The sequence below is a fragment of the Giraffa tippelskirchi genome, chromosome 3 (assembly GCF_054371585.1).
Source record: "Giraffa tippelskirchi isolate mGirTip1 chromosome 3, T2T-mGirTip1v1.2.pri, whole genome shotgun sequence".
Lineage (NCBI taxonomy): Eukaryota > Metazoa > Chordata > Mammalia > Artiodactyla > Giraffidae > Giraffa > Giraffa tippelskirchi.
This window is the reverse complement of record NC_137277.1, coordinates 15,255,881-15,278,968: the sequence shown is the minus strand read 5'-3', so window position 1 is coordinate 15,278,968 and position 23,088 is coordinate 15,255,881. Positions and strand designations below refer to the sequence as shown.

The 23,088-nt window shown below is 50.9% G+C and overlaps 1 protein-coding gene and 1 long non-coding RNA gene across 12 annotated transcripts in view; one reads left to right on the top strand and one right to left on the bottom strand.

Moving 5' to 3' along the window:
• The window catches only part of ERN1 (endoplasmic reticulum to nucleus signaling 1), an 82,491-nt gene extending 62,623 nt beyond the window's left edge, over positions 1–19,868 (top strand). For 6 of the 11 annotated variants that reach the window (XR_014078792.1, XR_014078793.1, XR_014078794.1 and 3 more), the window contains 12 exons: positions 1,767–1,958; positions 3,610–3,877; positions 4,655–4,745; positions 5,011–5,200; positions 6,154–6,253; positions 6,477–6,676; positions 10,197–10,344; positions 12,006–12,133; positions 13,567–13,690; positions 14,137–14,204; positions 14,687–15,067; positions 15,984–16,153. Coding sequence is in view for 5 of the 11 variants with exons in the window: in XM_081576763.1 (XP_081432889.1) it covers positions 1,767–1,958; positions 3,610–3,877; positions 4,655–4,745; positions 5,011–5,200; positions 6,154–6,253; positions 6,477–6,676; positions 10,197–10,344; positions 12,006–12,133; positions 13,567–13,690; positions 14,137–14,204; positions 14,687–14,896 (1,719 nt within the window). In the remaining 6 variants the exon portion in view is untranslated. Of the gene's footprint in view, positions 1–1,766; positions 1,959–3,609; positions 3,878–4,654; positions 4,746–5,010; positions 5,201–6,153; positions 6,254–6,476; positions 6,677–10,196; positions 10,345–12,005; positions 12,134–13,566; positions 13,691–14,136; positions 14,205–14,686 lie in introns of all 11 variants that reach the window. The other 5 variants (XM_081576763.1, XM_081576765.1, XM_081576767.1 and 2 more) reach the window with 2 other exon arrangements.
• LOC145541139 (uncharacterized) lies at positions 7,979–10,563 on the bottom strand. Its single transcript, XR_014078798.1, has 3 exons — positions 9,816–10,563; positions 9,319–9,430; positions 7,979–8,471 (listed from the first exon to the last, which is right to left on the bottom strand). It is a non-coding gene; the product is annotated as an uncharacterized LOC145541139 (long non-coding RNA).
• Positions 19,869–23,088: the final 3,220 nt, after the last annotated feature.

The window sequence follows — 23,088 nt, the reverse complement described above, 5'->3', positions numbered from 1 at the left end:
TTCAGATTCCATATATATGCATTAGTGTACTGTATTGGTGTTTTTCTTTCTGGCTTACTTCACTCTGTATAATGGGCTCCAGTTTCATCCATCTCAATAGAACCGATTCAAATGTATTTTTTTAATGGCTGTGTAATATTCCATTGTGTATATGTACCACAGCTTCCTTATCCATTCGTCTGCTGATGGACATCTAGGTTGCTTCCATGTCCTGGCTATTGTAAACAGTGCTGCGATGAACATTGGGGTACACGCGTCTCTTTCAATTCTGGTTTCCTCGGTGTGTATGCCCAGCAGTGGGATTGCTGGGTCATATGGGAGTTCTATTCCCAGTTTTTTAAGGAATCTCCACACTGTTCTCCATAGTGGCTGTACTAGTTTGCATTCCCACCATCAGTGTAAGAGGGTTCCCTTTTCTCCGCACCCTCTCCAGCATTTATTCCTTGTAGACTTTTGGATAGCAGACATTCTGACTGGTGTGAAATGGTACCTCACTGTGGTTTTGATTTGCATTTCTCTGATAGTGAGTGATGTTGAGCATCTTTTCATGTGTTTGTTAGCCATCTGTATGTCTTCTTTGGAGAAATGTCTGTTTAGTTCTTTGGCCCATTTTTTGATTGGGTCGTTTATTTTTCTGGAATTGAGCTGCAGGAGTTGCTTGTATATTTTTGAGATTAATTGTTTGTCTGTTGCTTCATTTGCTATTATTTTAAGACTAGCTTTTTAAAACAAACACACTTGAGCAAATATAAATATAACCAAATGAGTGATGTTGTCCCTGGTCACATGGTCAGCAAACATTCCTCAGCTGCCACCAGCCAGGCCACCCACACACACCCCGACAGATGGCGGGAGGGGCCGAGGGAGGGGGAGGGAGGCGTGAGTGCATGGGGGTGCCAAGGAGGCTGCGTGTCCATCTCATCCAGCAAATAATCGTAGCATGCCTGGACAAGTAGATGTCCCAGAACAAATCAATGCATTTTTCTAGAAGTCCTAGAGTTTCTGAAGAGTTTGGGCAAAAACTCCATTTTATCTGAGTTAATTTGGGGCTTAACAAAGGACCCTACTGCTTTTTAAAAACTTTGAAATATAGTGGACTGTTTGAATAAATGGTTTTGTGTTTGGAGTCGCACAAAAAGTTTACAAGCAAAGTTGAAAAGCTGCTTTATTACTTCCTAGATCATGTGATTGTGTGTTTTTCTTTTTAATGTGAAATTCTGTTACCAAGTGGACCATCAGCTTTCCACCAGACTTGTTACCAAAGATTTCAGAGTTTCCCCAAACAGCAAATCTACCGTCCAAGGAGTTTTGCCTTTAATAAGGGTTTTCGAAAGAATATTGCACGTGAAGGCACTTTCTAAAGTATTTCTCTAAAAACCATTTTTTTGAGTAATGATTCCATCATTGCAATATCGCATGGCCTCTCAAGGCAGTTGCTTTGAAAAGGGCAACAGTTATCTGGCTTTGTGGTGTTGGGTGGGCTTTAAAAACAATCCAACATATTTCACAGCATAGTCATTCCTCATAAATAATCATGGCTTCTCTTTTTTTTTTAACTTTTTATTTTGTATTGAAATATAGCCGATTAACAGTGCTGTGATAGTTTCAGGTGGACAGCAAAGGGACTCAGCCATACATATACATGTATCCATTCTCCCCCAAACCCTACTCCCATCTAGGCTGAGTCATGGCTTGTCCTGATTATTTGGCTCTTTTATATCTGGCTGAAAATTTAACAGTGATGTCGCCATTCTCTCCCACACAAGGTCATCGACCTGGTTGACCAGACTTCGGAAAACGCACCTACCACGGTTTCTCCGGACATGGAAGAGAAGTTCGATCATGCCCCTGCCAAGCCTGAGGCCCCCGTGGACTCCATGCTCAAGGACATGGCCACCATCATCCTGAGCACCTTCCTGCTCATCGGCTGGGTGGCCTTCATCATCACCTACCCCCTGGTAAGGCTCCACTCCTTCCCCCCTACCCACGTGTTTCTGAACCTTTGCCTGTCATGAGGTCCAGACAAAGGCAGCAAACAAGCAAATATGTTTCTTTTACCACTTAAGAGTCAATGTTGTCTTACCTTCAAAACCATTGCAATCAAAGAGATGCTCACTTCTCAGGAAATTACAGTTTTGTACTTACAACTTACAGTTTGACTGTAAAAGCTGATTTGGAAACCTTGCCTGCAGATCACTTTAAATACTTAACTGTATTTTCTGTTTTAAGACTACGCATGGGAATTCCCTGGCAGTCCAGTGGTTAAGACTCTGCTCTTTCACTGCCCAGAGCCTGCGTTCCATCCCTGGTCAGGGAACTAAGATCCCACAAGCCAAGGGGCATGGTCTATCTGTGGGATTTCCCAGGCAAGAATATTGGAGTGGGTTGTGATTTCCTTTTCCAGGGGATCTTCCCAGCCTAGGGATCAAACGTGTATCTCTTGGGTCTTCTGCATTGGCAGGCGGATTCTTTACCATTAGCACCACCAGGGAAGCCCTATTTATTCCCTACCCACAAAGAAAGAAACTAGACTCTGGGAAGTTCACTAACTCTCCCAAGGTAACCCAGCTACTAGGTGGAATTTCCAGAATTTCAACCCAAGTTGAAAAAGAGAGAGCGAGCCCTCCAGAAAACTCCCAGGAGAGTGTTGGCTACACACCCATCCTTGCAGTCACCCTCCCACGCATGGGGACAATTAATAATCACAGTTGCTGCCACTTCAAACTAGGATGGAATGCATCGTTCAGACTAAATGAGAAGAGTGTGGGTGTGGGGAAGGCAGCGGGATGAACCGGGAGCCCGACCTCGGCCAGGATCCCCACATCTCAGCCCCAGCGTCCTCGCCTCTGCGCTGCTGCTGATCTATGCACGAACCTCCGCCAAGTGCACAGCCATGGTAGACAGCAAGGCCAGGTCTTCCCTGTGCCTGGTGTGCGCTCAGACATCTGGTACCCATTCTTCCTGTTTGGTTTCACTCTTGCAACAATCTTTAGGCTTTCATGATTTTAATTTTTTTGGCCACACTCCCAGGTGGCACTAGTGGCAAAAAAAAAAAAAAACCCACCTGCCCATGCAGGAGACATAAAAGACACAGGTTCGATCCCTGGGTTGGGAAGATCCCCTGGAGGAGGGCACAGCAACCCACTCCAGTATTCTTGCCTGGAGAGTCTGACACGGCTGAAGCAACTTAGCACGCACCCTAACCAGGGATTGAACCCACACCCTGGGCAGTGAAAGCTCAGACTCCTAACCTCTGGACCGCCAGGGAATTCCCCCAGACTTTCATAAAAGCCCCAGAACTGTAGACTTGAACGGAACCCCCTCCATCTGGCTCAATCCTCCATCTATATCAGAATCCCTCCTCAGCTGTTGCTGCCGGCCCCTCCAGTTGGGGGAATGGGCTGGCCTAGGAAGTCTGACAGGCAGGAAGACCTCCATCCAGTCCTTGACCCGATTCTGCCCCCTGCTGCCTTCTTACCCGTCGTGTCCCGCCCCCAGGGTCATGTCCAGTGTCCCCCGCTCCTCTGCCATAGGCAGCCTGTCCTCCCGCGCCCGCCTGTCCGCCGGGGGAGCGGCTACACTGGCCCGGGCATGTGCTTTTCTTCCCAGAGCATCCACCAGCAGCGGCAGCTCCAGCACCAGCAGTTCCAGAAGGAACTAGAGAAGATCCAGCTCCTGCAGCAGCAGCAGCTGCCCTTCCACCCGCCCGGGGACGCAGCACAGGACGCCGAGCTCCAGGACTCATCCGGCCAGTACTCGGAGAGCTCGGCCACCAGCAGCCCCAACACGTCCCCCCGAGCCTCCAACCACTCTCTCCACTCCACCGGCTCCACCTCCAAGGCTGTCACCGGCCTCTTCCCGGAGCAGGACGATGAGGGTAAAGGGAGCTGCTGTTTTCTCTTTCGTGGAAACACAGCCTGAGGGCCACAGAGCCCCCAGCGCCTCCTGGGGGTCTCCACAGGTTTATGAAGTGCCCAAGGGTCTGCTGAGGTCTCACCCCCTCCCACCTTCCCTCCCACTCGGGGGCCGGGCTTCTGCCCCATCCCTCAGCGTCTCCCCCTCAGAGGGCTTCTTTCCCGGGGGCCACCGTGGCACCCCTCCCTCTGTCTCCCTCTGCTGGGGCTGGGAGTCGCTGCCGACTGAGCTGCCCTGGTGTCTGGGTCGAGAGCATCCCCCAGGCTAGCCAGTGACCACTCATACACGTGCAGCTGTGGAGCTGCTTCCCTCAGGGAGGTGGGCTCAGGCCCGCTGTCGGGGCTGATGTTCTAGGGGGATGGACGCAGGACCAGGGCAGGAGAACCCAGAGTCCTGGGTCTCAGGCTGCAGACTCTGCTACTGGTCTCTCCGCTTCACATGCCCCTGCCCCCGTCACTACCTGACTGTTTCAGGGACAGACATTTAGGCTGACCTGTAGAGAAGCCCTGTCTTCAGGCTCCCATCCTCACAGTAATTAATGTAAAGCAGGAACAGAGGGTGGAGACTGACGGAGGAGGCGGCCCTGGGCGAGCGTGGGGAGCGGACCCAGGGGCTTCTGCTCACCAGGGCCCCAGGGGCGTAAAACCTCTGAATTCTCATCCCTCCATCTGAGCTCCGCAGCCACTCTGGTCTCAAGGTTCTTTAGGTTACGTCTGTTCTTTTCCTTGTTTTGACCCAGATGAGGAGACCAGCATGGTGATGGTTGGGAAAATCTCCTTCTGTCCAAAGGATGTCCTGGGCCACGGAGCTGAGGGCACGATTGTGTACCGGTGAGTGGCCTGGAGAGCCACAGATCCCCAAGGCTTCACGCAGGAGCTCCCATCAGCTCCCGGAGCTCATGGGGGTCATCGTGGTGACCAGACAGAAGAGCTCCCCTAGGGACGGTAGTGATGGCCACGGGGCCTCTGGGTGGTGGGTCAGGACACCCTGGGCTGTGAGGCTGCAGAGGCAGCCGCTGCATCGGTGGAAGGAGCCCCGTGGGCCCAGGGCTCTCTGGGCATTTCCTCAGCCGGCCTACCCCTCCTTGTCCGGCAGGGGCATGTTTGACAACCGCGATGTGGCAGTCAAGAGGATCCTCCCCGAGTGTTTCAGTTTTGCGGACCGTGAGGTCCAGCTGCTAAGAGAATCGGATGAGCACCCGAATGTGATCCGATACTTCTGCACCGAGAGGGACCGGCAGTTTCAGTACATCGCCATTGAGCTGTGCGCGGCCACGCTGCAGGAGGTGGGTGCCCCGGTCCCTCTCCTCGCAGCTCTGACACGGTTTTAGGAACTGCCTGCTGTTTGTGTGTTTAATTTACTTTTATTAGCTTCATTAAGGTTACATTACAATATATTCATTTTAAACGTACCGTTTGCGCATGTCGACAAGGGTATGTATGCATTTAGCCACAGCAGTGAAATGTAGAGCATTTTCATCTCCCCAGCTTTTTTAGTTTAGTTATCTGGCCGCACCAGTTCTTAGCTGCTGTACACGTGATCTTTAGTTGCGGCATGTGGGGTCTGGTTCCCTGACCAGGAATCCAACCTGGGCCCCCTGCACTGGGAGCTTGGAGTCTTAGCCACTGGACCCCCAGGGAAGTCCCCACCCAAACTTTAATTGTGTGATCCCCTCGGCTGCCTGGGAAAGTCTTTGGTTGCAGGTGGCATGTCTCTCCCTCTTGGTTTTCAGGAAACATGGTCGGTCCTTCCTCTCGTCGCTGGTCAGGGCTGATGTGGGATAGGAGAATGCTAGTTGATGACTGGAGTCATTAAGATCATCCATCGAATCGCTTTTGCTCAGTTTCAAAGCTGTAAAACTGTTTGAGTATCATTTGGCTTCATCGTAGAGTATACTGTAGGAGGCAATGAACTTGGATTTCTTACCCTCTCATTATAAACTAGTAAACTGGAGCCTTGTTTGCTTGTTTAAGTTAGCCTGTAACTTCAGGAGAAAGTCTGCTGGAAAATATGGAAGTAGACAGAAAACATTGTCAGCAAAAATTCTCATTTCCTTCTTAAAGTATGATAAAAGAAAACAAGCTGACCCAATACCAGATGTTAATTAAAGCAAAAGCCTTCAGGCAGAATTTTTCTAAATAAAATGGAATCACTTTTAAAAAGAGAGAGAGAGAAGTGTGCTGAGGAGCTAAGTCCCGGGGGCCCCGTGCGGTGACCCCGCCTTTGTGTCTCTTGCAGTACGTGGAGCAGAAGGACTTCGCCCACCTCGGCCTGGAGCCCATCACCCTGCTGCAGCAGACCACCTCGGGCCTGGCCCACCTGCACTCCCTCAACATTGGTGAGAAGCCTCCCCTTACCGGGCGGGGAGATGACTTGCCCAAGTGGGCCTCGCCTCTGCTGAAGCTCTTTGCTGCGTGGCTGGGGTCCCAGTTGTCTACAAACCTGAGGACTTTCACATTTGAAGACCAGAAGCTTTAGAGGCAGTAGCGGGTCTCTCGGGAATCTGAGGAGGGCACATCCCCATTGTGGAAGAAGTGAACTAACCTGAGGTGTTCTGTTAGTTCACAGAGACCTGAAGCCCCACAACATCCTCCTCTCCATGCCCAACGCACACGGAAGGATCAAGGCCATGATCTCCGACTTCGGCCTCTGCAAGAAGCTGGCTGTGGGCAGGCACAGCTTCAGCCGCCGCTCGGGGGTGCCGGGCACCGAAGGTTGGATCGCCCCGGAGATGCTGAGCGAAGACTGCAAGGAGAACCCCGTGAGTAATGGGCACGACTCTGAAAACCACGGAGCCAGCCTCTTGTACCTTCAGGAGTCAGAACCTCCAGTTGCCAACGGGCTGCAGGCTCACTGCTGGAGAGGGATGTTTCTTCAGCAAAGAGCTACTCTCCCAGTAGCACATGCTGCCACTTTAACATTGTCTCCTGTCCATGAAAGCAAGAGGCAGGTGTGGGCAGGGGTCTGTTTTTCTTCCCTCCTACTCTTCCAATCACTTTCCCCCTATTTTGGGAAACTGGGAAATCAGGGCTAGCATAAGGTGAGCAGACTTCCAGTTTTCATTCTTTTTTAAATTTTGGGTTTTCCAACTTTCTGTTTTGAGAATGCAGAGAATTGAGAGCAGTGAGTGCCTCTGTACCTCTACCTCAATTCAGCATCTGTCAATATTTTTCACTTTCTCTCTGTCCCTGAAACTAGTTGCATATAAATGGCAGGCCTCCCAGCCCTTTCCCCTTTAATACTTTAGCACTTGTCTCCCAAGGACAAGTACATTCTACCTCCTAAGCATCTCATCATGATTACACCTCAACCATTAATACTGTTTCCACGATGCCTAGTATTCAATCCATATTCAAGATTCCCTAGTTGTTCCCCAGAGGTCTGTTATAGAGCTGGATTTTGTCAACCAGGACCCACCCAAGTGTGTTTGTTGCATGGCATTTGAACAGCTCCTCAATCAGGGGTCAAACCCAGGCCCCCTACATTGGGAGTGTGGAGTCTTAACCACTGGACCGCCAGGGAAGTCCCTGATTCTCTGGCCTTTGATTGACACGGTTCTCCCACCTTTTCTGCCCCATGACAGTGGCTCTCTGAGGAGTCCAGATGCTTCTCTGTAGAACGCCCCACTCAGGATTCACTCACCCATTTCCTCTTGGTGATGCTGAATTTGCCCATCTATTCCTTATATTTCCTGTGAACTAGAAGTAGGTCTAAAGGTTCAGTTGGATTCAAATTAAGTGTTTTGAACAAGAACAGCCACACTCAGGTTGTACCATTACTATTACTGTACCCCTACTGGTGATGCCGAGTTGGCCCACCTGGCACAGGTGTTTAACAGTGACATATCCCCTTTGCCAGGACCGTGTGGGGCAACACCCTGGCAGAATGTCAGTATCCCGATACCAACAGTCACTCAGGTAATGATTCAGCATCCATTGGCATCCCTTGCCTGAATCATTCCATTCAGTTGAAATTCTACATTTATTAGCTGACATTTTTCTATGCCCTTTATATATTTTTTTAGGTCACTATGGACTCATGGATTTAAAAAAAAAAATAGTAATATAACCCAGTATAGCTTTATTTGTTTTTGTTCCTATTCCCTTTTTTTTTAGCAACCTTATAATTTCTGCTTTAATAGCAATCAAGTTTTAAAAAAAATGTACAGTTCAATTTATCCATACTATGCCTTTGTACAAGGCAGATGTCAGGTAAGCATCTAAATGCTTAATATAGAGGCTAATATTTTCTGGCAGTCCTTGGTTCCTGAAAGTTGAGCTTCATCAGATGTTTCTTAAACTTCTGTGAAAATAGCTCCCATTACTTTTGATACTCAAATTGTTCCAGATTTGCCCAACCGGAGCCACTTAGAGCTGGGTTCTTCGCTCTTTTGCTAAGAGCCCAATCGTGTCTGAGCACCTTGCTCTCTAGCTCAGCAAGACCCTGAAGGATTATCCGCCACTTCCCTGAGAAGACTCGGATGGAATCAGCCATCCTAAAATAGATCAGATGCAGAAGAGCCATCTTCTCTAATTCACTGGGGACCAGCAGTTGGTCTGTTAATCAAAAAAGTCATTTATGATAGAGAATCATAAGAAAATACATACACATTGTAAACATTTAATTTTAAATTTAAGTAACGTGGCTCTCTAAGTAAGAGAAATCTTTGCTATAAAGCAAGGTCTTTTTTTGACTTTGGGTCCAACTGAATGGAGTTGCTGATTTCCTCTCTTGCATAAAGCACGCCCACAATGCCTTCTGTGACTTCGGCACTGAGACTCAGACGTTTCAAACACCCCCTGAGCGATTGGAGAGCGGAATCCTAGCCTCGAGCTATTTATGTCCTGTCTAACTCACAGTTGAGTCTCCCACATCTAATCCCACAGCACTTTTTGTAGCAACTTTCTCGTATCAAGTCTTACCAAAGACTCAGCTTACCTCAGACGTGGCGGCATGTGTGTTTTATCAGCTTACGGAGGATTTAAACTACAAGGACCAGTGGCAGAAATGAGTTTGGGAAAGAGCATAACTGAGCCTAGAGGTGAGCTCTTGAGTTGGGAGGCAGAGGGGCCAGCCTGCAGGACGGGAGCCCCCAGGGCAGCGTCAGGGGTGGGATGCTGGGGACCCCGGCAGCACAGGCTGCGGAAAACAGGGGCATCGGCCGTGCCCCGAGGAGGCGGGAAGTGGCCGTTAGATGAGAACGTCAGCGCTGGAGGACTTGTTCCTCCTGTACTGAATCTGTCACCCACCTCAGGAACGCTCTGACAACAGAGTAATTATTGGACTGGCAATAAGCCCTGTGTCCTGCCCTGGTTTGTCACTCCGCAGCAGTGACCCTGGGCCTGTCATCGAACCGCCCCGACCGTGTCTTCATCTGGGGATGGTGACGTTTGCTCTGCTCACCTCACGGGGCTCTTGTGAAGGGTGTGTTTTCTCCAGTGAGGAAGGTGACCAGCTCCTGACTTTCTCTCACCAGAGCCTCACGTCGTCTGGTGGAAAATTCGAGTGGTGGGACCTGGCGTGAGGGATCCGCGCCATGCTTGTGTTACACCCCAGCGTTACACCCCACGTAGACCAAGCTAGAAGTCACACACATACTGGTTTCATCTCTAGACACGGAATGGTTTCATGGGATAAGTGAGACATGTTAATAGATAACATCAAAGTGAGCTGACTGGAAATTTGTCAAATAATCACTTTCTGGAGCTGCTTTTGAATGAAAAGCTCTTTTTTTTTGGCCTAACTACACAGCACACAGGATCTTAGTTCCCTGACCAGGAATCGAACTCATGCCCTTAGCAGTGAAACGCAGAGCCCTAACCACTGGACTGCCAGGAAATTCCCACCAAAAGCTGTATTTCATTTATTAACAAAGGTTAAGACCTGTTGTATGCACGTACCTGGGGTACCACAGGGATGCAAAGGCAGCCCTGCCCTCAAGGAATGACGAGCTGACTGGGTAAAGAATGACTAGCAGCAAGCACACATCTAATCTTCACAGCAGCCCTGTGGGCTCATCCTCATTTCATGGTTGTGAATGCACCTCCGCTGAGGTGCAGAGTGGCCAGGGGGCTTCCGGGGGCCAGTGGTGGAGCCAGCATCCCACACAATGGCTCCAGAGCCCAGTTCTCCATGCCTAGCACTGCTCTGAGCAGCCGCACCCCGTCCGCTGGTTCTCCCAAGGCACCTTCGGGGTGTTCTCCCAACACCCCTCCTCTGCTGCTGGGTGAGAATAACTCCCCCACCCTCCAGGGCATCTGACGCCCCTTGTTTCTTTTCAGACCTACACGGTGGACATCTTCTCCGCGGGCTGCGTCTTCTACTACGTGATATCCGAGGGCAGCCACCCCTTTGGCAAATCCCTGCAACGCCAGGCCAACATCCTCCTGGGTGCCTACAGCCTTGACTGCCTGCACCCTGAGAAGCATGGTGAGTGGCAGCCTGGGCGGGGGGGCAGGGCTCGACTGCCTGCACCCCGAGAAGTACGGTGAGCAGGCGGCAGGGTGGGGGCTCAGGAGTGGCCCCTGCGAGGAGGGGTGGCGCTGGCTCTGAGCCCCCAGAGGGCCTTCTTTCCAGCTGCTCGCCCAGTGGGCCTTAGTGAACTAAGGACTCAGTCCAGAGCTGGTGGAGGGCTGGGTGGAGTGTCCTGAAGCCAAGTAGCTCCTGGGTTCCTGAGGTCACACAACGACCATTGTGACTGGGCAAGGCTCCTTTGGGGACCTCTGTTTTCCAGTTTGTGACTCCTGAGGGTTAAACAATTTGAGGCCCCTTCCTGTCCCGACGTTTGGGGAGACAGAAGGGCCATGCTCCATAAACTGGGCTCTCGTGTGTGGGCTGGTGGTCAGGGGGTCACCCTGGTCTGGGGACAGATGGTCTGGGTCCTCACTCTCCAGGCGGGAGGACAAGCCTTTCTGCCTGACTGAAGGGCTTCCCGTATTGTAATTGGCCTATGACACCTACTCTGCCTTTTAAAAAGATTTAAACTATCTTATAGTTTTGTTCATGGATTAATTTTCCTTATTCCCTGGAGACAAAACAAGTTAGCATAAAGGCTCATAGATCCATTACAGTGATGATGACTGCTATCAATACCTTTGTATACATTATTCTGCTCATCTCTCTAGACACATATTCATATTTTTATAAAATATGGAGTTAAATAGGACATAGTATTTTGCAGCATGCTCTTTTTTTTATTGATTTAGTTTTGGCTGCACTGGGTCTTCATTGTTGCACGTGGGCTCTCTCTAGTTGTGGTGTGCAGGCTTCTCATTGCAGTGGCTTCTCTTGGCGTGGAGCACAGACTCTGGGGCACAGTGATGCACAGATCTTGTTGCCCTGTGGCAGGCAGGATTTCAGTTCCCAGACCAGGGATGAAACCTGTGTCCCCTGCTTTGGCAGGTGGATTCTCAACCACTGGGCCACCAGGGAAGGCACACTCATGTTTAACCTTCATCTTGACTCACTCCCCACGTCCATCCACATTCAGCCAGTGTGTCATCCTGGTGGCCCACAGTCCAGTGTGTGGAGGCAGGACAGTGTCACCCAAGACTCTGATAGCACGTATTTCGGATCACTCCTTTTCATTAACTGCGTGATGAGGTCTCTCCTTTTTGGCTGAAGTCTTATGTTACTGGAATGGGTTTCTGTCAGTAGCTATCAGGGCTTCCCTGATAGCTCGGTTGGTAAAGAATCTGCCTGCAATGCAGGAGACCTCGGTTCGATTCCTGAGCTGGGAAGATCCGCTGGAGAAGGGATAGGCTACCCACTCCAGTATCCTTGGGCTTCCCTTGTGGCTCAGCTTGTAAAGAATCTGCCCGCAATGCAGGAGACCTGGGTTTGATCCCTGGGTTGGGAAGATCCCCTGGAGAAGGAAAAGACTACCCACTCCAGTATTCTGGCCTGGAGAATTCCATGGACTGACTGTATAGTCCATGGGGTTACAAAGAGTCGGACATGACTGAGCGGCTTTCACTTGTCAGTAGAACCTTGAGTCGCAGGGATGCAGACTGTTAAGGTTTTGGGTATTTATTTGCTTGCAGCTTGAGGCTGGTTATAACGAGTCGTGTGTTTATTTTCCTCCTCTGCAGAGGACGTCATTGCCCGGGAGTTAATAGAGGAGATGATCGCCATGGACCCCCAGAAGCGCCCATCAGCAAAGCATGTGCTGAAACACCCTTTCTTCTGGAGCCTGGAAAAGCAGCTCCAGTTCTTCCAGGTGGAGATGTTTGTTTTCTTCATCAAAAATATTCACTTAACCTTTCCAGTTTCTTTCCAGAAACTATAGCAAAGAATGAGGAATGAAACAAATGACCCATAATCCCACAACTGAAAGAGAAGCACAGTTGGCATCTCAATATATTTCTTTCATACAGGCAGACCTGGGAGATAACTGCAGGCTTGGCTCCAGACCCTGGTGATAAACCAAATATTGCAGGAAAGCGAGTCATACATACTTTTTGGTTTCCCAGTGCACATAAGTGTTTATGTCTATACCACACTGTAGTCTAAGTATGCAGTAACATTGTGTCTGAGGTCAGACATCTTCAAGGGACCTCCAGATTAGCCGGGGCACTTGGTTGATGATAAGATGTAGAGCAGGAATAAAGCTCACGCAGAGGGACCTTCACCACACCCCGGGTTGGGATTAAGTTCTTAGTATCTCCAGTCACACGTCTTGTGAACACACAGGGTTCCGTCCGTATCACCAGCTGAGGTTCAGCTCCAGGTGCCCCCATTACTCAGGTGCATGCTCGGTTGCTTCAGTCACGTCCGACTCTCTGCCACCCTATGGACTGTAGCCTACCACGCTGCTCTCTCCATGGGATTCTTTAGGCAAGAATGCTAGAATGGGTTGCCATGCCCCTCTCTAGGGGATCTTCCTGACCCAGGGATCAAACCCCTGTTTCCTGCGTCTCTTGCATTGCAGGTGGATTATTTACCACTGAGCCACCAGGGAAGTCCCCCATGTACCCAAGTTGACCATCAGTTCCCCCCAAGGCTTTCCTTTTGCAACTGCAAGTTAGACTGTCAGCCGATCTGATTTTATCTTTGTCAAAGATGAAGGCTGTGCTCCCCACAAGGCTGCCCAGTGGACCTCTCTCACTGATGGGGGCTCTGAGAGGCCTGTGGTCGGGTGCATCCCCTCAAACACAGAGCAGGGTTTGGATCCATAGCTGGTGCCTTTGGACCCGATACTCTTGTCCCTAGCTTTTCTCCTCTGAAAGAAGTCTTGGCTTCCTGTTTTTTCTAATTGTTTGATTGAAGAATGAAAACCGCCCCCATCAGTCATGGCTTTGTGTGTGTGAGCACACAGAAGTCACAGGGTGTGAATCCAAGTGAACCTTTTTCTTGGTTCATCAATGAATACAGATTGCACACGTGGCCCCGCATGGCACATAATATGGGCGAAACGCGGGCGAGGCGCTGCGGGTCTGTGGACTGGCGCGCGTCTGTGGTGGAGCCGGGAGGTCTCTCCTCAGTGAGCGGCAGACGGGGCTGCTCCAGGGGAGGAAGGGCTGGACGGGGAAGCAGGCAGGACCCTCGCTGCCCAGCTCAGGCAGGGGTGGCCGTCCTGTCACTCAGCGTGCCCGTCATCAGCCCTCGGCGCCTCCACACTGACCGTCACCTGTTGCCGTGTCTCCCTCCCAGGACGTGAGTGACCGGATAGAGAAGGAGGCCCTGGACGGCCCAATAGTGAAGCAGCTGGAGCGCGGCGGGCGGGCCGTGGTGAAGATGGACTGGAGGGAAAACATCACCGTCCCCCTGCAGACAGGTGACCGCGAGGCGCCCCGGGAGCCTGTGGGCGGCAGCGGTTCTCGTGAACGCTTCTGAGAAGCAGACGTGGAAGCGACAACTCCAGGCCGCCTGGGGCTCCAAATACCGCTTCTGGGGCCGAGGCTTCCCGTGGTTTGGATAGCCGGTCACCCCATTGCCCTCGTGTGTGTCCTCCCTTGTCTCTCAGAGTGACAGGTCTGTGACAGGCATAGTGCTCTCAGCGGTCACCTCTGACCGCGGGTGTGATTGGGAGGCAGGATTCAGACTAACGCGGCCACCCGGCACGGGTTCAGATTGGGAAAATCTGTGATGAGGGTGGAGTTAGGTCGTGTTTCTGTCCTGAGATTGCTTCATCTCCAGGAGCCCCAGGAACTCTTTTCTTTTGGAATCTGGTGGGTTTGTTACATTGCCCCCCTTCTTTGTTTTTGTTTTCTTTTTTGCTAGATCTGCGGAAATTCAGAACCTATAAAGGCAGTTCGGTCCGAGATCTCCTCCGAGCCATGAGGAATAAGGTGAGGGCCGAGGGGGCACGGCGGGGCCGGGCAGGGCCGCGGCACAGCCCCCTCCTCGTATCCCTTCCCCATGGGTGCTCCGGCCACCCTGGAGTGAGGAGTTCGCGGAGGCTGGGCGGCTGTGACTGCACTGGACACATTAGCGGCTGTTCCTTCCCTTGGATGAGCCTTCTCTTCAGGGATGCTGGGGCGGGAAGCGGGCTCAGTCGCCGCATCCTTCACTGGCTTGCATGGTGCTCTCTCCCTCCCTGGACAGCACTCAATGAAGTCCCTCTGTGGGGGCCCTTCTTGTACCTGACTGCCGCTCTCCACTCTCCCCGCACCAGCCTCAAAGGCCTCCCCCAAAGAAGGGGAAGAGACCAGGGAGTGGATGGGTGGTCCCTTTACCCAGCCTCACAGTCTGTGTTCCTCGAGCAAGGGTCTGGCCCAGGTCCCACGGGCTCCTCTCCACCGACCGTGTGTCTGTGTCTGCCCGCCTGCAGAAGCACCACTACCGGGAACTGCCCGAGGAGGTGCAGGAGACGCTGGGCGCGCTCCCTGACGGCTTCGTGCGCTACTTCACCTCCCGCTTCCCCCACCTCCTCTCACACACCTACCGCGCCATGGAGCTGTGCCGCCACGAGAGGCCCTTTCAGCCCTACTACCACGAGCCCCCCGAGCCCCAGCCCCCCGTGACTCCAGATGCCCTCTGAGCCAGGCGGCCTCCATGCTGGTGGCCTCACTGGGACTGAGGGCCTGGTCTCTACGAGCTGCAGCCCGGTGCCTCCCGGCCGAGCAGGGAGACCAGGCTCTGAAGCCAAGTGCCTTGAGCTGCCCGCTCCGCAGCCAGGAGGGGAAGATGCCAACCCCAGGAAGAGGGAGAGGTGATTCCCCCCTACCCACCCCCAACCTGCAGAGGAGCTGGGAAGACGCTGGTCATGAAAGCTGGACCATCGGGGGATGTCTGCGAAGGAAGACTGGTCCCAGCGGCAGAGAGGAGCTCTGTCTGTCTTCTCCTGGATATACTCGCTTCAGACTCACATTTCTTTTAAAACTCCCTGTCTGATGCCAGCCTGTAGGCCTTTAAGGAAGACAGACGAGGGAACCCTCCATGTTGCCCATGTGCTGGGTCCAAGAGCACCCCTCTCTTGGACCAGCTAGGCTGAGCTGCACCAAGTGTGGCCTCTCCTAGGAGCAGGGCCCTGGAGGAGAGGGTCCCTGGGAGGGGGAAGGCCTTCAGAGGGTGTCACCCCTGGGGATCAGAGAGGTCTCCTTGATCACAAGCGCACCCACAGGCTCCCAGGTCACTGTGACCAGTGTTTCCTCTGGGGCAGCAAGAGCCTTGAGTGTAGGGGTGCAGTGAGGGGACAGGCCAGCCCGGCACTCTGGAAGGCAAGGCCGTGTCTGCAGGTCTCACAGACATGGAAGGGATGCCGTGGCCCAGGGCACTGGTGGCTTGAACGGTGGCCTTTGCTGGGTCTGCGCCTTGGGCACTCGGGGTTATTTAGGAGCATCTGGGGGCAAGAGGGGATAAGTCCCCTGGCCACGAGGGGTAGAAGCTCAGACCCAGGCAGGGACAGGCCGGAGGGGCTGGAGGGGAGCAGGCCAGATGGGACGTTCAGGGCCCAGCAGGGCAGAGTCCTGGCCAGTGGGCAGGTGGTGAGGCCGCTCTGTCCCTGAGGCCAGCAGGACCGGCCAGGGGGTTGAGGGCCGAGGCCAGGATCACTACACACTTTGTGGGCAGGCTTTTATGTTTCTCTTGGCAGATTTTAATAACTTTTTATTTTGATCATACCGTAGAACGCTACGTTAGTGTGAGCTAAACTGAACTTGAAGCTTACTCATGAAGAAGCAATGCAAGAAACAGAATGATACATCTTCTATGTTGTAGGGTACCCAAAGTCCCATCCCCTGGTTCTCTAATGCTGAAGAGTAAAGCATTGCAGCAACACTATGTAGGTGTATGACACAACCTCAAAATCATACTCTCTAAATTATGTCGATACCATGGGTTTTTTCCCAAAAAAATTGATACAATGTTTAACGTTAGTTTTAGTCAAAAATTCCTCTCTTCTCTGCCAAAAGCCTTAGAGGTTTAATGCAGTCAGGATACAGATAAGGAAGCATTTTCTGGGTACCTTCTCCAGCCAGGTGGACGGATCACTGCAATTCGGTCCTGGTGAACTCAGAGACTCCGCTCGGGAGGAAGAACATTACTGTCAAATTTCTCTGACAGAGAGAAATCGCTGTTTCTTCTCCTCTCAAGATGTTTTCTGGCAGTGGATTTGAACGAGAGCCAGTCACCAGATCACTCATTCTGCCTTCAGTGAATTCAGCTCCCTTTCAGTCTGCCTAAAGTAATTTTCCCTCTCTCTCTCTCTCTTTTGAAATCATCCTACATCTTTAAACCTCATCAGTTACCTCATTTAGACCTGGGAACCCCGGCATCCTCGGCCGGCACCATGTCTCGTACCATGCTGTCCGTTTTTCAGGAACACGGAAAACCAACGTCTTTCTTCTCCCAGCTCTGATGCTCCCGGGCCAGCCCCCTCCCCAGCTGTCCTCATAGGCTCTGCAGGTCACTTTGCCGCCAGGGCGGATGGTGAGACAGTTCGAGGTGGAGAAGGAGAAGGTGCCACGGGTGATTTAAAGGACTGTCAGCTTCCGGTAAAGCCAGGAAACGTGCTGGTGGGGGGTCAGCTGCCTCATCTTTTCCTCTGCTGAATGCTCTCTCCGGGGAGTAGCCAGGTCATTCCCAACACCCCAAGGTTTGTTTTGGCCCCTCTTGCCTCCAGGACAGCTTTTTTTTTTTTTTTTTAAACCGCCTTTTCTGCTTGTGGTACTAGTTTTTAACCATCCAACTGTCTCAAACTCGTTTATTCACTGTATTTTATTTGAGCACTTCTATATGTGCTGGACAGGATATTGGGTGCCAGAGACACAGGTGAACAAAACAGGCCAAACCTCGTCTTTTATGCGAGCCAGTGGGTAGAGAGTGGACAGGGAGTAAATACCAGCGCTGCGAAGAAAATGCGGGGTGGGGAAGGGCGTGCATTTGGGGTTGGCACCCAGCAGATCGCCTTCTGTTCATCTTCTCTCTGTCACCTTGGGGGACCTAGCCACCTGTCAGTCCTCCCGAGTGGCCTGAAGAGGTCTTGTGTGGGCATCCATCACGAAGACACCTCGGGCACCATCTGGTTTATCCTGTCCTGTTCTCTAGAACTCTGGCTTCCTGTTGTTCTGGGCAGGAAGGTGTTCTTTCATGAAAAGAGGGTTCTGCAGTTGGCCACGTCCTGTCACAGCTGAGCCGTTGATCTGATCTTTTTGTACGATTCCTGGAAAGCGGAATTTTCACAAGTACACAGTCTTGATTTTTTTTTTTTGGCTGTGCTGGGTCTTCGTTGCTGCACACGTGGTTTCTCTACTTGTGGTGAGCAGGGGCTACTCTAGTCGAGGTGCACCAGCTTCTCATCGAGGTGGCTTCTCTTGCAGATTATGGGCCTTAGGGTGCACAGGCTCCAGTACTCACGGCACTTCGGTTAGTTGCCCCGAGGCATATGGAAACTTCCCCAGACCGGGGGTTGAACCCATGTCCCCTGCATTGGCAGATGGGTTCTTATCCACCAGACTACCAGGGAAGTCCTGTCTCATCTTTAAGACAGAATTTAGTCACATCTGTTAGGAATCCCAAGGACACCATCGTCTCTTTAAATCTTATATTGAACCTTGTGTTGAATCTGTCCTTGGCACACCTGCCAGAGTCCTCATGCTGCTTCTTGAGTCCTTTTAACTTCGGCACCAGAGCGTCTGCACACTTGGAAACCACAGGTGTTATGTGATGTCAGTAAAGCACCTGATGTCTCATGCATGCCACCCTGGGCACCAGGTTCCTCTCCCATCTCCCCCTTTCTCCATGCAGTAGTCCTCGTCGGCGCTCCCCAGGGAGACATCATTCCCACCCCTTACACGTCTTTCAGCGGGAGATCCACAGGTTAGCAGGCCCAGTTAAGTGCTTCCTTCCTACCAACTTGAGAAGAAAGTTCCTTATCAGAGCTCACCCTGATCCTCTGGGTGAGGTTTTGTGTGAATGTCATTCATTTATCACCACAGTGAAAGAGAAGAACTGGAGTCTGGTCTGACAGTGAAGATGTGAGGAGGGCCTTTGGGTCGTAGGGTTTTCTCCTCTTAGATGCTTTCTTCTCCAAAGTTGAACCGTGGCCAGGCTTGGCTTTCCTGGGACTGTTCTCATTGTGTATCTCTGTTCATTGGATCCTCAGCCTTGAGGTCATCCAGGGAGGTGGGCTGGTTCCGTTTCCACAGCCTTCTGTGGAAGGGCTGGAGGACAGAGCACAGCATACCTGTAAGGAGCCTCTTTCTCTTCTCTTGAGCTTTCTCTCTGATCATTCAGCTTCTGAAATCCCTCTTCTTCGTATTTTCCAGTGTTTCTTTTCCTTAGCCACCCTTCACCATCCTGGAGTATTTTCTTCAGTTGACTGATCCTTTCGGTGAGGTTTTGTGTGAATGCCATTCATTTATCACCGCAGTGAAAAAGATGAACTGGTGTCTGGTCTGACATCAAAGATAGGGGGGGAGCCTTTGGGTTGTAGGGCTTTCTCTTCTTGCACACTTTTTTCTCTGAAGTTGGACGGTGGCCAGGCTTGAGTTTTCCAGGGCTATTCTCACTTGTGCATCTCTGTGCACATTGACTTTGCCTGGAAGTAAGTCTCCGGGTGTCCTGTACAGATGAGCTGGAATTCCACCTTCCAAGGTTGGACTGTCATCATTCTTTCTTTCCCTTTTTTTTGGACAATTATCTTTTAAACCAAAGAGTCTACTCTTTGTATATTTGGTTTTCTCTGTGCAAACTGGTTCCAATTCTTGTATCGGGACTTAAATCCTCTCTGTATTCATTGGAAAACTGCAAAGACAGCATCCACAATGAGCCTCCCCACTGGAGCAGCCTTAACCAACACTTCCAGCCAAAGTCCCCGCCCCGCTCACCTCCTGTTCTCGAGTGTCTGGCAGGTACAGTATTCCTTTTCAGTGTCCCGGAAGCTGTGACGGCGGCGTCCCCACTGACCTAGAAAGCATTACCAGTGGATTCTGCCGCATTCTCAGATGCTAACTTTATGTAGTGTTCTTTTTGCAACGACCTATTTATTGAACCTATTTATATTTATTTAATTTTTACTCTGAAGTGTATCCAGTGACAGTTGCACTTGCTTAAAGCACATCAGATTTGCTTTGGATAAACACCCCTGACCATTTTAAAACTGGAAAAGTTACACTGTATCCTTCCATGGGATGGACGCCTTACAGTTGTTTTGTCATTAAAGGGTGAATGATTTGGTCAGGGTAAAAATGTTAATTTTTAAGTGATTTTTTTTTTTAAATTCTGTGCCATTGTGTCTTCTCTGTGGACGGTTAATTGTTTCATGGGTATGTGTTAATCATGTGATACAATCCTCTTTGTGGAACCTAAAAATCCTCTTTTTAGCTTTATATTTTATAAACTGCCAGATTGTACAATTTTTACGTGTATTTTTAAAGGTAGATATTATGAGGGTAATTATCTAAGTTAAACAGCCTATTTTTGTACCTCCTGTACAGTTTTATAACTCTGCTGATCAATGATGGCACCTTACGCTGAGCCAACCACAAATAAAGGCAGTTTTAGATTTGGAAGCCAGCTCCATCTTCTTAAAGACTTGACCACCACTCTCAGACCAGGGGGTCGTTCTGGGCTGTCTTCCTGGGTAGGTGTCTGGCTGGTGAGGGAGGAGTGGGCTCAGTGGGTGGGAAGACAGGCAGGAGGGGTGTGTTTACCTGCTGGTGTTCATGGCAGGGTCCCAGGGCTGGAGAGTCCTCCTTAGTTTCTTTATATTTTTTAAAGATTTTTTTTTTTTTAATATGGACCATTTTGAAAGAAAGTCAACCTAGACGGCATATTAAAAAACAGAAACATTACTTTGCCAACAAAGGTCCATCTAGTCAAGGCTATGGTTTTTCCAGTAGTCATATATGAATATGAGAGTTGGACTAGAAAGAAAACTGAGCACCAAAGAATTGATACTTTTGAACTGTGGTGTTGGAGAAGACTCTTGAGAGTTCCTTGGACTGCAAGGAGATCCAACCAGTCCATCCTAAAGGAGATCGGTCCCGAGTGTTCATTGGAAGGACTGATGTTGAAGCTGAAACTCCAATACTCTGGCCACTTGATGCAAAGGGCTGACTCATTGGAAAAGACCCTGATGCTGGGAAAGATTGAAGGCAGGAGGAGAAGGGGATGACAGAGGATAAGATGGCTGGATGGCATCACTGACTCAATGGACATGGGTTTGGGTAGACTCCGGCAGTTGGTGATGGACAGGGAGGCCTGGCATGCTGCGGTTCATGGGGTCACAAAGAGTTGGACACAACTGAGCGACTGAACTGAACTGAACTGTATTGAATTTGCTACAGTATTGCTTCTGTGTCATGTTTTGGTTTTTTGGCCGCAAGGCATGTGGGAATCCTAGGACCTCCCCATCCAGGGATCGAACCCACCCCCCCTGCATTGGAAAGTGCTAACCACTGGGCAGCCAGGGAAATCCCCTCCTTAGTTTCTGTGGGCAGAGCTTCCTTGAAACACTGCAGAAAGTTTCCCCTAAAGTACTGGTTCAGGCTGAATTCCAGGAAGGTGGCCAGGTTAGGACCCACACGCCTCGTGGTGAGGCAGGAGATGGGGCATCTATAAGTAGGTTGTTGGTCCAGGGAATACACAAGGGGAGAAATGCCAGGAAGGTAACTCAGCCAACACAGCAGTGGAAAAGACACGACCTGCATGTGTCCAAAGCACATAAGATGTCTGCCCACACGCTGAGGCATGAGCTCAGCGGCCAGCCTGGTTGGATTTTAGGATCCTGCTAACATGCTTTCACCTCTCAGGCCACATCCCCTCTGGTGACATCCGAGGATGCTCTGCTTTCTCTTGAACCACCAGGGTGGGGTCATTCAGCGGAGGACCCCAAGGACCCACCAGCGCCAGGACAGCTTAGCAAGGGCTCTGCCTGGAGACTCGCTCCTTCCACTCAGCCAACAAGCATCCCATCCCCCCTCTTCCCACTCCTAACCCCAACAGCGGACATGGGGCATTCCTGAGAGCCATGGATACTCCCTCTCTCTGAAGCATGGGTCCTTGGATGCAGCCGAGTCCAAGGGAGCAGGAGGAGCTGCAGGAGGAGATGGGGGTGACAGAAGATGAGATGTTTAGATGGCATCATTTGGCACCTGCTTGCTGCCTTTTGTCACTTGATGTGGCTCTCAGATTCCCCACAGAGCTATTGAGCCCAGGCTGGGGTCATGCCTTGGACTGGTCCAGGCCAGGGAGGGAGTGGCTGGTAGCACCCTCACCCACCTCTGAGAACAGGGAGAGGCCAACAGGTGGTCAGGCCAGGGCCATGGATATATTTTTCCTCAGAGTTATTAGATGTATGTGCAGATACACCCAATTATATTCCATCAGTGAATACACTTGTTTGTACTATCTTTTTGTATTTGGCCCATCTCTGTCCTGTGTGCTAGACACATGCCTTAGCTTCAGGTTTGGTTCAGTCGCTCAGTCGTGTCCGACTCTGTGACCCCATAGACTGCAGCACGCCACAGTTCCCTGTCCATCATCAACCCCTGGAGCTTGCTCAAACTCATGTCCAATGAGTCAGTGATGCCACCCAACCATCTCATCCTCTGTCGTCCCCTTCTCCTCCTGCCTTCAATCTTTCCCAGCATCAGGGTCTTTTGCAATGAGTCAGTTCTTCTCATCAGGTGGCCAAAGTATTGGAGTTTCAGCTTCAGCATCAGCACTTCCAATGAATATTCAGGACTGATTTCCTTTAAGATGGACTGGTTGGATCTCCTTGCAGTCCAAGGGACTCTCAAGAGTCTTCTCCAACACCACAGTTCAAAAGCATCAATGCTTCGGTGCTCAGCTTTCTTTATAGTCCAACTCTCACATCCATACATGACCACTGGAAAGACCATAGCTTTGACTAGACAGACCTTTGTCAGCAAAGTAAAGTCTCTGCTTTTTAATATGCTGTCTAGGTTGGTCATAGCTTTTCTTCCAAGGAGAAAGCATCTTTTAATTTCATGGCTGCACTCACCATCTGCAGTGATTTTGGAGCCCAAGAAAATAAAGTCTGTCACTGTTCCATAGCTTCAGGAGATGATAACAAAAAAACATCACAGTTAACCTCGCCTGCTTGTCTATCTCACGGGGCCAGGCAGGCACTGAACTGGGGTATCTGTGCCCTGGTGGCTGGCTGGCCTCCGTCCTCTCTCCCTGCAGACCAATATTTCCTCAAAATCAAGAACACTTAACAGGCCTTGCCTGGTGGTCCAGCAAACAAGACTCTACACTCCCAACACAGGGGGCCCAGGTTTGATCCCTGGTCAGGGAATTAGATCCCACATGCTGCAACAAAGCCCAAAGATACTGTATGCCACAAAACTTAGACCAGGCGCAGCCAAATAAAGAAAGAAAGAACACTTAACATCCTTTCTTTGGTGAGAAACTAAACAGACCGTTTTGCCAGGGCAGAAAATCAGGTCATGACCCTGTGTCTGGGCCAATGAACCGTGAGCAGACGAACAGGGCTGGTGAGAACATGGCAGCCCCTGGGAGGCCATATTGGAAAATGGCAGGGGTTCCTGGGGGCCATCTCCAGACAGGAAGGGCAGGGCCAGCAAGACAGCAACTGAGTATATAAACTTGGCCTCTGAGCGGGTTGGCAGGTGAGTCCAGTAAGTACCCTTCCCGCCCCTTCCTCCCTGAACCTCCAAATCCACCTTCCCCTCCCCAGCCCAGCTCAGTGACTTGGATGAAGCCATAGAAATACAGGCTCGTGAGTCTGTCTGCCTCTGCTGT